At 56.5% G+C, this 15,352-nt stretch overlaps 1 protein-coding gene across 1 annotated transcript; it reads right to left on the bottom strand.

Annotated features, from left to right (window-relative positions):
- Positions 1-534: 534 nt before the first annotated feature.
- TUBB4A (tubulin beta 4A class IVa) lies at positions 535-10,976 on the bottom strand. Its single transcript, XM_026660681.1, has 4 exons — positions 10,851-10,976; positions 4,543-4,651; positions 3,703-3,813; positions 535-2,185 (listed from the first exon to the last, which is right to left on the bottom strand). Exons 1-4 carry the CDS (start codon positions 10,905-10,907, stop codon positions 1,128-1,130), a joined length of 1,335 nt encoding a protein of 444 aa, XP_026516466.1. The 5' UTR covers positions 10,908-10,976; the 3' UTR covers positions 535-1,127.
- Positions 10,977-15,352: the final 4,376 nt, after the last annotated feature.

Genomic DNA, 15,352 nt, shown 5'->3' with positions numbered 1-15,352 from the left:
CACAGCCTTGGTTCCATCCACCTCCCACCCTACAGAACGGGTGCTCATGTTGTTGACTGAAGCCAAGAAGGCCAGACATGACCATTATGCATAGAGGGAGGTGAAAATTTGCTTTCCTATCCCATAGGAATTTTGGAGATTAAAATATTTTGGAGATTCCCATTGCACAGCAGGAGGGAAAATCAGGACCTTTGATGTTTTCTGCAAAAACAAACAAACAAACACCACACCCCAAAGACACCCCCCCCCCCCCCCGAAGAGTCCATAGCTTGGCCCGGTCTCACCCGCATCTCTGGGGAGCGCACTATGCACTAGGATCTCTTGAAGGTCTTGATATGGACAAATCAGCATATTCCAACCAAAAATGGAAGTCCAAACCTTCCCCACCACCTCTGGGTATTTATTAATTGCATTCTATCAATCCATAAGTGCTGTGATCCTTCACTAGACTATAGGCCCCCCCCGCAGCCCCCAAGCATCCTGTAGTGCGCCCATTTGTGGGTGATCTTTGCGAGAGAGGCCAGCACGCTTGAATTTTAATATTATTCAATATTTTATTGTGGAAACATACAGACAAACTGTTTCGAAAGCAGAAAGATCTCGGGCGGGGGGATTAGGATTAGGGGGGATTCCCACCCTGGAGATCAATTCCTCACCCTGCCCCTTCCCACCCCCATGAGTTCCATGATCCTCTAGTTTTATTTTAAGCCCAGCACAACAACAAACAAAAAAGAACAGAGCAGGTGACGAGTTAGTGCATACTCATCTCTGGAAAGAAAGAGAGAAATCACATGACATGAAGACAGAATTCACTGCAGGAGAGCTGTGTTTCTGGAGGGTGAGATGCGGTGGATGAAAAGGGAAGAGACGGACAGTGTTTTTACCTAGACCTATTACCACTTGCTGCCATCCCCAAACAAGGCCGACAAACCCTCCCACCGCTACACCGACACCTTGAACTTCCCCAACCTACCAGTAGGGGGCAGGGTTTGCACCAAGCTCTTATCGGTTTCTAGCTGGGTGGAGAACGTTCAAGCCTATGCCAGCAGGGGCAACGTGGTCCATTGGTTCAGTAGGACAGGTGGGCACAAGGTGCGTGTGTCGGGGGACAGAGGGAACGGGAAGGTCTATGCCACTTCTTCCTCTGCTTCCTCTTCGAACTCGCCTTCCTCAGCCGTGGCGTCCTGGTATTGCTGGTACTCGGAGACCAGGTCGTTCATGTTGCTCTCCGCCTCGGTGAACTCCATCTCGTCCATGCCCTCGCCCGTGTACCAGTGGAGGAAAGCCTTGCGGCGGAACATGGCAGTGAACTGCTCCGAGATGCGCTTGAAGAGCTCCTGGATGGCCGTGCTGTTGCCAATGAAGGTGGCGGCCATCTTGAGCCCACGGGGCGGGATGTCGCACACGGCCGTCTTGACGTTGTTGGGGATCCACTCCACGAAGTAGCTGCTGTTCTTGTTCTGCACGTTCAGCATCTGCTCGTCCACCTCCTTCATGGACATGCGGCCGCGGAAGACGGCCGCCACCGTCAGGTAGCGCCCGTGGCGGGGGTCACAGGCGGCCATCATGTTCTTGGCGTCAAACATCTGCTGGGTCAGCTCCGGCACGGTCAAGGCCCGGTACTGCTGGCTGCCGCGGCTGGTCAAGGGGGCAAAGCCGGGCATGAAGAAGTGGAGGCGAGGGAAGGGCACCATGTTGACAGCCAGTTTACGGAGGTCGGCGTTGAGCTGCCCGGGGAAACGGAGGCAGGTGGTGACGCCGCTCATGGTGGCCGAGACCAGGTGGTTGAGGTCGCCGTAGGTGGGGGTGGTGAGCTTGAGGGTGCGGAAGCAGATGTCATACAGGGCCTCGTTGTCGATGCAGTAGGTCTCGTCCGTGTTCTCCACCAACTGGTGGACGGACAGGGTGGCGTTGTAGGGCTCCACCACCGTGTCCGAGACCTTGGGCGACGGCACCACACTGAAGGTGTTCATGATGCGGTCGGGGTACTCCTCCCGGATCTTGCTGATCAGCAGCGTGCCCATGCCCGAGCCGGTGCCGCCGCCCAGCGAGTGGGTCAGCTGGAAGCCCTGCAGGCAGTCACAGCTCTCTGCCTCCTTCCTCACCACGTCCAGCACCGAATCCACCAGCTCGGCCCCCTCCGTGTAGTGCCCCTTGGCCCAGTTGTTACCAGCTCCGCTCTGACCTAGGCAGCAAGGAAGGTGGGGAGGGGGGGTGTCTAGTTACATTCCGGGAGCACTAGGGGTGGGGGGGGGGGGGGGGGGGGGGGGGGGAGTTTCCACCCTCTACCAAGCCAACCCTAGATAGGAGGACATGGTCTCCATTGAAGGCCACTGTGTTGAGTTTAGCAGATCTCATCCCTGGTGGCTTTATGGCGGATACCAGGGCTGAGTTCCACCAAACTCAACACATGGGCCACCCGGACAGCTCTTTGTGTGCACACAGCTGCCAGACGCAACCAGCCCCTTCAGCAGGCTGGGGCAGAGGACCAAGGAGACTAGATTGCCCGTGACAGGACAGGAAGGAAGCACACAGACTGGCGGGGAGCTGGGGGACACAGCACCCCCACCTGGTGCTGCAACCTCACAACTGCGCACTAACTTCTCCAGCCAAGACTGGCTCTGGTGTTTCAACTTGGGCACCCCAAAGAGGCCCAATTCAGACAGCACCAAGCACCCACCCGCTGGAGCTCCAGCCCCTTCAGGGTGCCACAAAGGTTGGGCCTGCCGAAAAAGTACCGAAGTTTAAGATACTGCCCCTTTCCCATGACTTCAGCTTCTTAGCTGGGTCGGGGTAGCCCAGCCTCTCGCTAGCCCCATCTGGGTCCCATCCCCTGCTCAGAAGCCTGGACAGGTCACTGGAGACCTGGGGTAACCCTGCAGCTTTCAGATCCTGCACCATCTGGTCCTGCATGGATGGGATCCAGACACTGGCAAAAATCCATAGCTGAATGAATCAGCCAACGCCTTGGGGCTCTACAATTCCTTCCTGAAGATGCAGGTGGTGTAGGTGGGGATTGTTAATTAAAGTGCCTTGCCCAGTAATTAAAAGCAATTCACACATGCTCTGAGCTTCTTCAGCAAGTTCTACCCCACCCAGGTCCCTTCGGAGAGATTGTCTCTTCTCTGGGGAGGAAGTCGGTTTTCTGAGAACCCGGGAGTCCTGGCTTCCCCCTGCCCCCAGCCACTGCTCTCACCACTAGGCCACGCTGCTGTCCAGAACCCGCACAAGAACCCAAGGGGTCAAGCGGGAGAGGGACAGGGGGGTGGTACCCCAAGCCCCACCTATAATCCATCCCCACTTTTCCTAACCATCTCATTGTCGCCCCTTCTTGGTGGGGACGGGGAGCGCAGGGACAGCAGCCATCACCCACCACCTGGGAGAAAAGAGGCTGAGCTGGGAATAGACTGGCCGCCCCATCCCGCCTTGTGGGGGGGAAGTCAGTCTCCTCCATGGGTAGCTCGTGGGGTCAGGTTCATTAAGCTACCCTCTAGGGACTCCCATTGTCCCTGAAACACAGGTCCCACCGAGAGGGACCCCCCTGCCAAGCGGTGGAGGAACTAGCCAATTCTAGATGGAGCTATTTGGGGAAGAAACATGCAGGGGACCTCAGCTCTTCCTGCACTGATGGGGACCCTGGACCCTAACCCCCCCCCCCCCGCCCCTCCCGAGACCCCAGTTCCTCAGTGCTGCCCACCTTACCGAAAACGAAGTTGTCAGGCCTGAAGATCTGCCCAAAAGGACCAGATCGGACAGAGTCCATGGTCCCGGGTTCCAGGTCCACCAGGACTGCCCTGGGCACGTACTTCCCACCTGGGGTGGGGAAGAGAGAGAGAGAGATCAGACGCTTTCAGGAGGCCGGGTTGTGTCACCCATCTGCCCTGGGAGCGTCTAGCTGGTGGGTGGGGCCAAGCCCCGAGTTCCGGGATTGCCTCAGTAGGCCAAAGCCCAAGGTGTGTGTATTGGGGGGGTGGTTCCTCTCCTCCCCAAGCAATGGATTGCTACAGATGCAGCCAGAGCAGCTGCTGAGACCCCCCCCAAACTCTCCACTGCGGGCGGGTGCCGCCAGCGATTTGCTTCTCACTTTGCAAACATCGCTGTGTGTCAGAGACTCAAAGCAGACGAGGAAAGATCATTTGGCCTCGTATCCACCCCCACAAAACCTGGGCACCAGCTATTTGACGAGGAGAGGAAACGAAGCACTCGAGTGATCTGACAGGTCATAGCAGGGGAGAGAACCCAGGAGTCCAGCTTCCCAGCCCCCCTGCTGTGACCACTGGACCCCACTCCCCTCCCAGAGCTGGGGATAGGACCCAGGAGTCCTGACTCCCTGGTCCCATGTTCCACCCACTAGGGTGCACTCCCACCAGGCCACCTCCCTCCCAGCAGGACATTAACAAAGGAACTAGCCAGGTAGCTTTAAGCACCCACCGGGAAGCCGTATGTTAAGAGGGGAGATCCCTTTAGACCCACCATTCACAGTCAGGTTGCGGTTAGAGACCCCCACCCCTGCAATTCCACCCACCCCTCTGGACTCTGTACCTGAAGCCTCATTGTAATAAACGTTGATCCTCTCCAGCTGCAGGTCGCTGTCTCCATGGTAGGTACCAGTGGGGTCTATGCCATGCTCATCGCTGATGACTTCCCAGAACTGCGGGGAGGGTGGGGAGGAAGGGGTTAAAAAAGTTACATAATCAAACCCTTCCACAAGCAGTTGCAGCCTGGATCTAGCCTGGCAGCGGGGCTGGCTGCAGAGAAACCCACCCAAGCTTATGCAACACTAACCCGCCACAAGAGAGACAAATTCCTTCCTGACCACCAGCTGGTGACTGGATTGTGCCCTGAAGCATGATCATTGAACCTGCTCTAGCCAGGTCTGCCTCAGCTTGATAGCTGCTACAGCAGCCCCCCTCCTCTGTGAGAAGGTGGAACTAGATACCAGTCAGATCATCCCCTTCTCCCCCCCCCCCGCCCGCCGAGTTATTAGCATCTGCCTGCCTCAGATCCTTTTAGGAAAACTGATCGAATGCCTGGGTCTATGGCACCTTCATTGTAAGGAGCGTATTGTATTTGCTTTCAATGGTCTCTGCTCCTCAGTCGGGGAGATGAGAGTGTAATTTATTTATCAAGCTGTCATCCTAGCTAGGCTAACCGCAGGTGGCATTTGCACCAGTTACAAGGCGGTTTTATCTGTCACTTTCCACAAGCTGGGTTAGTACTTCACTCAGAACCGGCTTGCTGGGGGGGAAAAAGGGGATGGGGTGGGGAAATTGGCTTACCCCATCTCCCCAGGACAAGTGTCTGACTTATTTAAAATTCCAGAAGTACTAAAGACCTCAAACCCAAGGAAATCGGGGCTCCAACTGGGCTAGGGTCTGCGTACACACACACACACACACACACAGTAGAGAAAGGGTTATCTCCCTTACATACAGATGGGGAAACTGAGGCAGAGAGTGAGTTTAAGGGCCATGTTTTCAAGGGAGTTTAGAGCCAGATTTTTCAAGGGCTCTGCTCCCATTTAGGGTGCTTAAAATCCAGACTGTCAGGAGAATTCACCACCCATCACGGCTGGGTTTTGAGAACTCAGAGAACTGGCTTCAGTTCCCGTTTCTCATCCCAGCCCACCACGGAGCCATCTCTGCCTTTTCATTGCCAGGGAGGGATGCGAGACTGTCTGAGCTGGTCGGTTTCAGGCCATCTCTGGAAGATGGTTTGCGAGCACGCTCCCCTGGGTTCTTGGGATTTGGTCAGTCGTGGAACAGGGAACCCCTGGAAGCGTTGGTCTAACGTACAGTTGGGTGCTTGGGTTAAGCGCCTGTGAACCCAGGGGAATTTGCAGGGTACTGGGACATCCCGCAGACTAGGGCAACAGATTGCATTGGTGCCACTCTCTAGCACCACGCAGCTGTCCGGGGCCTCCTGGAAGGTACAAGCCCCCGTTTTGTGGCATCAGCTTAAAATACAGCAGTTTTCAAATGGCTGACACCCCCGCTACAATAAAGGGATCAACCCACCTGCACTCCCAGGCAGAACTGGAGGGAGGGTGGAGGACCCAGGACTCTGTCCCGGCTTCCCCACTTCTCTCACCACTAGAATAGTCCCAGCTCAAGAATCCAGGAGTCCAACTCCCAGTCCCAGTCTCTAGCCATGAAACCCAGTTTCCTCCCAGTTAGGAGAGCAGAACCCAGGAATCCGGATTCTCAGCCCCGCCCCCTTCTCCAGCTCCCCTCCTGGAGCCAGGAATAGAACCCAGCCATCCGACCACACTTTCCCCCCCTCCCTCTAGTCACTAGACCCCACACTCCTCTCCGGGGAGGGGAGGGGGGGCTAGAACCCAGGAGTCCTGCCTCCCAGCTGCCCCTCCCCCTCAGACAATCAGGTCTGTGTATGTGGCGGGGGAGAGAGAAGACATTGCAACGTTCAAGTCAAAAGAAATCGGCATGGATTTAACACCCGTCTATTGTCCAGCAGATTTACACACACACACACCCCCCGGCTGGCACCCGCCCAGCAATCCCTCCCTGCCATTCTGCAGCATGGCTCTAAAATGGAGCCGCCTCTTTCGATCTCGCCACTATGATGCTGCTGCTGCAGCAAGTTCTATTTATACCCGGGGCTGGCTACAGGGGAGGAAGTGGGGGTGGGCAGCAAGGAATCCGCAAAGGCAGAACCCGGGGGGGGGGGAGAGTAAAGCAAAGAAGCAGACACCCCCACACACCCCTTAAAAAACCCCAAGGCCAGCAGGCACCCCCTCCCTTCCTCTGCCTGGCCGTAGCGCTGTCACTTACCCCTCTGCCCCCCCCCCCCACATGCTACAGGAAGGGGTGCCGCCCCCTGCCAGCACCCCTAGATCCAGGAATAGAACCCAGGCATCCTACCCTCCCCCAGGCACTAGACCCCACACTGGAGCGGAGGCTAGAACCCAGGAGGGATGGGGATGAAGATCGGGTGGTGGGGGTCTCTACAATCCCCCCCCTCTGCGCTTCAGATTTTAGAAGACTGCAAGTCTCCCCTATATTTCAGGGGTCTGAGAACCTGGCTGGCTGAAATTGGGGTGTGAGGAGGCAGCAGGGCCCTTCCCTCGAATGGAGGGTTGGATCCCAGCTGGCCAGAATTGGGGAACATTTCGGGGGGGGGGCCAAGGATGCAACAAAAAGGGAGGGAGCTGTTCTGGTGCCTGGCTTCACCCCTCAATTTCCGGGGTTCCGGTCCCTGCTGGTGGGCAGGGCTGGGAAGGAGAATTGGTATCTTGTGCGGGGAGGGGGGTTGCACAGGAGGAACTGAACCCCTAAAAACAAGGGGTGAAACAAGCCATTTGAGCCTCCCTCCAGGGGACAGCCCCCCTCCCATCCAGATTCCACTGAACACCCCTCCCCCCACCAGCAGGGATCCAAAAATAATCCACCAACCCCCCCATCCCCATGCAGATTCCTCCACCCTGCACCAGCCCTGGCCTGACAGGTTCGGCTTTTTAAAGCGACAGGCAACTGAAAGGGGGCGGGGGAGGGGAAGCGCCAGCCCCCTTTGCAGAGGGGCCTGTAACCGCAGGGGCCCGAGCTTTGGTCAGTCTGCAGGAGGCAGTGGGAACATGAGCCCTGTGCCCATTACCACCCAGGGCCAGGCTTCCCATAGCCACACTGGGCAGAATCCCCCCCGCCCCATACACATCAGCTGCCCCCCTGCACCATGGCCTTGCTATGGGTGAGCCAACAACAGGCAAGGCAACTACCCCTCCCCCCTCCAGACAGTCCAAGGACAACTCCCCCCACCCCCCCCGCCCGCCAAGCCTACAGGGAAGGCTGGAATTGGGGTGTCACAGTGTAAACAGACAAAGGGATTACTTAGGGCCCCAAGCAGCTCAAGGGCCCCCCCCCCCATTTGCTATTATTATTTTCATAAGAACATGCCTGTTTTAGTGTTGGGGGGCCCCCAAAATATTCCTGCTTATGCCCCCCCCCAAAAGGGCTAGCACCACCACTGGGTGTCTCTTTCCCGGTTTTGGTTAAAAGCCTTCGGATCCCAGGGGCGGACAGATGTTTGGGGAAAATGCAATCCGAGTGGGCTGGATCTGCATCCCCAAAGCCATCCTAGCAACACCCGCCAGCAGCCTTAGCCAGGGGGTGGGGTGTGTGTGTGAGGGGGGGTGGGGACATCAGGCAAGCAGGGCTGCCGGGGGCTTTTAGGTTGACCCTGCAGATCAAGTGTCTATTAGGAGAACAGGGGTGATCCTAGGACACCTCCTTCCTCTCCCCCAGTGCAGATGGAGCAGCCGGACGCCCCAGCCACTGTGCACCATTGCCAGCGTCCTCACCTGAAGGAGAGGTGACGTGGCCCGCATCAGGATGCGCCCCACTTCCACCGGCAGCAGGACAAGTCCGCCCCACCTGGTGACTTGGCCTGATGCTCTGGGCCGGCCCCCGCCACCTATGGCGGCATGAGCCAACGCCGGCCAGCGTCTGGCCTAGCCACCAGGCCATCCCCGCACAGGGCCTGGCAGGACAGATAGAGAAACTCAGGGCCGAGGCCAGCCCCTGTTCTGAACGCCTGGGAGAACTCCCTGTTCGAGGGCGTCACCAGCCCACAGCTGCCTTGTAGAGCCAGATCCGCCCTGTCCAACCAGAGCTCCAGGCTCCCACTTTTTGACCTTTGTCCCATGGACTCAGCGCTCTGCAATCCCCACCCGGCCCAGGAAGCCGCCCTTTGAGCTAGGCCATGGCAGGTTAATTACGCTGGTTCGGAGATATATTTTTCTTCCACCGCCCCCGTAACAAAGGATTTACGATGCTGATGCAATGCCAGGCAGGCGAGGTACCAGCTCAGCCGATAAGGCCCCCCCAAGTGCATGCTGGGAAGGCTCCCGCCTTAAGTGAACATGCCGCTTCTGGATCAGTCCATGCAACTACCGCACCATCAGGCAGGGAGTGAACCGGCTCCCAGCAGTTCTGCCTTTGAGAGGAGATTCATTGCTGACTAGGGCTGGGAGGGGCTCTCCCCCACGGTGACCCATTGCCTCCTCTTCGAGGCACAGCTGGGCTGTTTGCTCCCCAATGCTCACAACTTTATGCCCTCAGCTCCCACCCCAAAACCAGCGGCATCTCGACATGCCAGACGCCACAGGGGCATCACTATGCCAGAACTGGCAAGATTCCCCCAGGGTGGCTCTGGCACTGGGTGCCAACAAGCTACCCCGCTTCCCACCAGAGCTCAGCATTTTGATCCAAGGCGCCCCGGGCTTGCCACGCCGGGGGACCTGGCTTCTAGTCGGACAGCCGGAGACGAGGGTGGGAAGATTGCAGGGTTTTAATACCCCAGCTGGAGGACGTGGAGAGAGACAAGCGGACCAGGACTCCAACCTAGACAGGGGCGATGGGCTGGAGTGGAGCCCATTTAACAGGTGCAACCGGCAATACTGCCACGCTGCTGATCAGAGACAGCCACACCAATTCTTTCAGATTCACTCCACATTTATACCAAGGTGGCACCTCTCCACGGAGAGAGGGACCTGGTACAGGTTTGGTGCTTTGCCATCCCAGCCCCTTGCCACTCCAGCATGGGGCAACCGGGCCAATAAAGAGAAATGGGCCTTTCTGCCAACGTGTGCAGCGAGGGGGGGGGGAAGCCGCCATATGTTGTCTAGCATCAAACTGTACCTGTCAGGCTTTCCTTTACGAGGTCTGGCAGGGGAAGCTCGGGCCAGAGCCACAGGGAGCCGCATCCTTGTTTCTAGCCCCTCTGGGATGGGTGGGTCGCGCAGGCATTTGAGAGGAGCAGCTTCCCCAAGGGAAAGGCTCGGCATTATTCCCGCATTGCTCAGATCTCGTTCCCCTGCCTGGCAGCTGAGCAGATGGGCCGGCACATCCCTGCCTGCCTGGCCTGGAATCTCACCGCCACCCGATCCTGCGCCCCACTCCTGCCCCGGCGGTGACTCATTCACCCTGTTCTCTGGTGAATCACCGGCTGGGTGTAGGAAGAGCCAGCCACGCAGATCCGGGGCCCAGCAGCAGGAGAAGCCATGTTCATCCCTGGTCTCATGCCACCGCAAGAGACCCATCCTGCCCAGCCGCCCCTGCGTGGGGCAAACAGAGGGGGAAGCCAGGGGCTATTTTAAGAGGCCAGAGACCCTCTGGACTGATGCCACAGAACAAGAGACAGGTCAAGGCTCCCACCCCGCCCCACAGGCGCTCCCTGCAAAGGGCAGCTTTCCCTGAAGGGAGCCATTGTGAATGGATGCAGGGCAGCCTCTCCACCCAGCCGCATTCATGCGGCAATGGCAGATTTCTCCCCCAACCCCCCCTAGCCCACGGATCTTCGCCTGCAGTGGGGGGGAAACGCTGCATTTTCGTCCTGGGTGGGTGGGGAAGGGCTGGCCCCTGGCTATCTCGCCCTTTTATTTCAGGCCGCCCCGGTGGATCGGAGGGGGGGCGGGGGCTGGGAGCCAGCCCTTCTGCCCACTCCCCTCACTGCAGCAAACAGCTGCTCGGCGTGTCCTTCTCCAGGCAGGCGGGATCGGGGCACAGAAAGGACTTGGGGTGGGCAAGGGGGGGTACCCCAGCCAGACCCCCCCCCCACATACACACACCCCAGATTGAGCACAGAATTACAAGCTGTCCGATCAGGTTACCAGCCCCCACACTCAAGCGCCTGGTAAGGGGGCTCCCCAAGCAGCAGGGCACTGACAGGGGTGGGGGGTCACCCTGCAGGGAAATCCAAACCAGTGGGTAAAGGGGGTGACCCAGAGCCCTTACCCGCCCCAGCAGGGTCAGGGCTGAGATCCTGCGGACGCCCCCCTTCCCACCCCCCCAGCTCCCACCTAGGGGTCCCGATCCCCTTCATGCCCCCGCCCTGACCTTGGCCCCGATCTGGTTGCCGCATTGCCCGGCCTGTAGGTGCACGATCTCCCGCATGGTCTCGCTCCGTCTGCGGCTCTTCCCTTAATCCTTCAGCGGCCTCGCATGCGCCTTTAAATGGAGCCCGGGGGAGACGGGGAGGGGCGGGACAGCCAGAGCCGATGCGCAATTTGCGCATGGGCCGGAGCTGCCTGGCTGCTCCCCCCACGCGTGATACACCTCGCTGCGCGCGCCCCCCACGGGTGCACCCCGGCTACTTCTCCCCCCAGAAGCGCCCCGCGCCACGCACCCACGCGTGCATCGGGGCCCCCGTGCTCCTGCAACCGGTGTCTTTAACCCCTCCTGTGCCCTGCATTCCTCTCCATGCAGCCTGTGTCCCTAAGAGCTTCTGAGTTCCCAGGCCCTGCCTTCGGCACCCCAAACTGCCCCAGCGCTCAGCGTCAGCACCCTCCCCTGCACCCCCATGCATGGTCTGCAAACTCTACCAGCCTGCTGCACCTTGCTCCCCCCCAATTCTCCATACCCTCAACTTCAGCACCACCTGCATCCCCTGGCCCTGCACCCCATCTCAGCACCCCCCACCCAATAACCCCATGCACTCTGCATCCCCAGCCTGGGCTCACCCAAGACTCCACCCATCCTGGAAGAAAGATGTGCTCTGCTCACCCCACAGATGAATGTGGGGTTTATTAAATTTTCCTTGGGATTTACTGAAGGGGGGTGGGGGGGGAAGAGAGGTGGAAAAAAGTGGGGGAGCTCCTATAATGCTATAAGGCTGGGATAGAAAACAGGGTGCAGGGGGGGTGCCAAGCAGGAAAGATGGGGTGCAGGGGGTGCCAAGCAGGAAAGATGGGGTGCTCTAGAGTAACAGACCAGGGTGGAGCACAGGGAAAGTAGGCCAAAAGTACCAGGTTTCCCTGAGTACTGTGCTCTGGAGGGAAGTGATACGTCCCAAGGGAACAACCCAAGTGCTGGGACTGGATGTATCCTGCCCAAGTGAGGAAGCAGCATCCTGCCCGCTAGGGAGTGCTGATGACCCCGCTCCTTCACCGTTAGCGTTGCCAGGTAGATCAGACCAGGAAGGGGCCCATCTAGGCCAGTACCTAGCCACCTGTTGCTCCAGATTAGGGGATAGGTTCATCTAGATCAGCCTCACCTGTGTGGGGGAGAGGAACTGGTGCCCCTTAGAGGAGAAACAACGAGGAGGCTTTGTGGCACCTTAGAGACTAACAAATTTATTTGGGCATAAACTTTCATGGGCTAGAACCCACTTCATCGGATGTATGGAGTGGAAAATACAGTAGGAAGATATATCTATAGCAGTACATGAAAAAATGGGAGTTGCCTTACCCAGTGGGGGGTCAAGACAAATCAATTAAAGTGGGCTATTATCAACAGGAGGAAAAAATCACTTTTGAAGAGGTAATCAGGGTGGCTCATTTCAAACAGTTAACAAGAAGGTGTGAGTACCAGTAGGGGCAAATTAGCATGGGGAAATTAGATTTTTTTCAGTTCTTGTAGTGACCCATCCACTCCCAGTCTTTATTCAGGTCTGAATCTTTTCATGTACTGCTATATATCTTCCTATTGTATTTTCCACTCCATGCATCCGATGAAGTGGGTTTTAGCCCATGAAAGCTTATGCCCAAATAAATTTGTTAGTCTCTAAGGTGCCACAAGGACTCCTTGTTGTTTTTGCTGACACAGACTAAGATGGCTACCACTCTGAAACCTTATAGGAGAAAGGCCCCAGATCCCATTCCCAGCCCCCCTGAGCCAGCCAGTCCCCCACCCAGAATCTAGATCAGAGCTGGTGCCCCCTATAGGGGAAAGGCCCCAGATCCCATTCCCAATCCCCTGCCCAGAATCTAGATCAGAGCCAGTGTCCCCTACAAGGGAAAGACCCCCAGCCAATCCCCCCAACCTGGGGCTGGGGCTGGGGCTGGAGCTGAGCCAGTGCCCCCTAGAGGGGAAGGCCTCTCATGCCTTTATGTGGATGGAAATTAAAGGCTAAACCACACAGCTCCAAATGATTACAGCTGTACTCCAGCGCCATCCTCGGCCTTGTTGCTACAAATGAGCCCTTGCTGTGCCTCCGGGTGTTAAATTGTGGGAGTTTCCCCTCTTGATTACCCTGCGCACCCCAAGTGGAAGCCTCAGAAAACATAGCTGAGTGACCGTATGCGTTAAAACCAGACAAATATGGCAGCATTGGAATTGCTCGGTGCCTTCGCAGCTCTGAGGGTACTAGTTGTGACAGTCTGTACCCCTATGTTCACCCCTTTCATAGACAGGTGATGAATTTTGTACAAAGTATGCCTCGTGAGGTATCATCTGAAAACTCATAATTTGCTGAGCATTATTGTATTGATGAAATATGTGTGGCAGCATTGGGTGTAACGATGTAGCGTTCCACTGTAGGAGACTACTGAGGCCATGTCTACACTAACAAGCTTCCAGTGGCACAGCTGTATCATGTAGCCGTGTTATGCCCATGGGAGAGAGCTCTCCCATTGACATCATAAATACAACTCAACGAGTGGGAGAGCGTCTCCCGCCGACATAGCACTGTGCACATGAGCCCTTATGCCGGCAAAACTTATGTCACTCAGGGGGGTGGTTTTTTCACAACCCTGAGCGAAAAAAGTTTTGCCGACGTAAGTGCTAGTGTAGACGTGGCCTAAGGGTATGTCTACACTACAGGATTAATCCGAATTTAGATAATTCGAATTTGGGAAACAGGTTGTATAAATTCGATTGTGCACGGCCACACTAAGCACCTTAATTCGGTTTTTAACCACATTAATTCGGTGGTGTGCGGCCACACTACCCCATTAACTTAAACACAGTAATTCGGTGGTGTGCGGCCACACTAACCCTAATTCGAATTAACAAAATCGATTTAGGCTCTACTCCGTTCGTCGAGGTGGAGTACAGAAATCGATTTAAAGGGCCCTTTAATTCGAATTAACTGGCTCTGTAGTGTGGACGGGTGAAGGGTTAATTCGGATTAACGCAGCTAAATCCGAATTAAAGTCCTAGTGTAGACCAGGCCTAGGACAGGTTCCAAGCAAGGACAAAGCAGTTGCCTAGAGACAAAAGCTGGCCCAGGCCTCAGCCTGATGTCAATGAAATCCAGTGGACCATCACCTAGTTAAGTGGCCATTCTTTGGCAGGAAAGAGGGTGTGAGCACCAAAATCTACATCTGGACAAAGAAACAGCTGGGAGTTCCCCTCCACTCAGGCTTTCTTTCTCATGAACCCCAGCTGGAGTGTTGTTAAGAGGAGAAAGCAATCCGCCCAAATTATCTGTTTACCAGTGGTGTAGAAAAGAAGGGGTATTGGACTGGGGGAGATCCTGCCTGAAAGAGTCAGCCAGTTTGAGTTCAGCTGTTGTAACGGACGGTGAGAGAGTTCTTTGCTTGGTGAAGTTTGGTATTAGCTGCGTTGCACCTTTTATTTCTTTGTAACCGATCCTGACTTCCATGCCTCATTGCTTGTAATCCCTTAAAATCTTTCTCTCTGTAGTCAATACATTTGTTTTGCTGTGTTATCTAAACCCGTGTGTTTGGATTGAAGTGTTTGGGGAAACGCCATTTGGGAGAACAGGATTTAGGCAAGTCTTTTTCTATTGATAAATGATGGATTTTCTATGAGCTCGTGTTGTCCTGGAGGGTGCTGGGCAGTGCAAGATACACATTTCTGGGGGAAAGTCTGGGCCTGGGAGTTTGCTGGTGTTGCCTTGCTGTGTAACTCACAAGTGGCTGGCTAGAGCACTCATACAGAATCGCGGGGAGTGATTTAGATGCTAGCGGCTGGGTGTGAGCAGACCAGGAGTGGCAGCGAAGCTGTGTAAAAGGCCCCCCAGATTGGAGAATTGAGAGAACCCAACAATCCAAATCATACCCTGGGTAATGGGACACCAATTCACCAGAAATGGGGTCTTCTGATCCCTGTAGGATCCCCAGGCTACCCCCCTGCTGCCAGTCTAGTGCATGCTGGGAACTGGCCACCCCCCAGTGGGTGGTGCCCCCTCTAGTCATATTCACCCCAGTGCATGCTGGGAACTGGCCATCCCACAGTGCATGGTGCCCCCTCTAGTCACATTCACCCCAGTGCATGCTGGGAATTGCCCACCCCATAGAGCCTGGTACCCTTACAGCCTGTTCACTCCAGTGCATTCTGGGACTCCAAGTGCATGCTGGGAATCTCTCATACCACAATGCACAGAGCCCACTGTATCCAGGGTGCTGAAACCAACGGGGCAGCCGGTGTTCTGGGGTGGGGTGGGGGGTACTGGACCGGCTGGCGAGGGCAGCTGTGAGGGGATGTGCAGTGCAGGTGTTGCAGGCTTTGGTTTCTCACAGCCCCTCCTGGCTACTGTAGATGAGGCCAGGGCCTCTGGGCTTATTTGGGCTGGATGGAGAAAGGCAGCTGGATTGGAATCTTAGCACTAAGGCCCCTCAGGACAGCTCCCTCACCTACCCCAAACCAGCCCCCCC

This window comes from Terrapene carolina, unplaced genomic scaffold (assembly GCF_002925995.2).
Source record: "Terrapene carolina triunguis isolate 2854851 unplaced genomic scaffold, T_m_triunguis-2.0 Scaffold833, whole genome shotgun sequence".
Lineage (NCBI taxonomy): Eukaryota > Metazoa > Chordata > Testudines > Emydidae > Terrapene > Terrapene triunguis.
The sequence above is the reverse complement of the archived record's forward strand: the minus strand, read 5'-3'. Positions and strand labels throughout refer to the sequence as shown.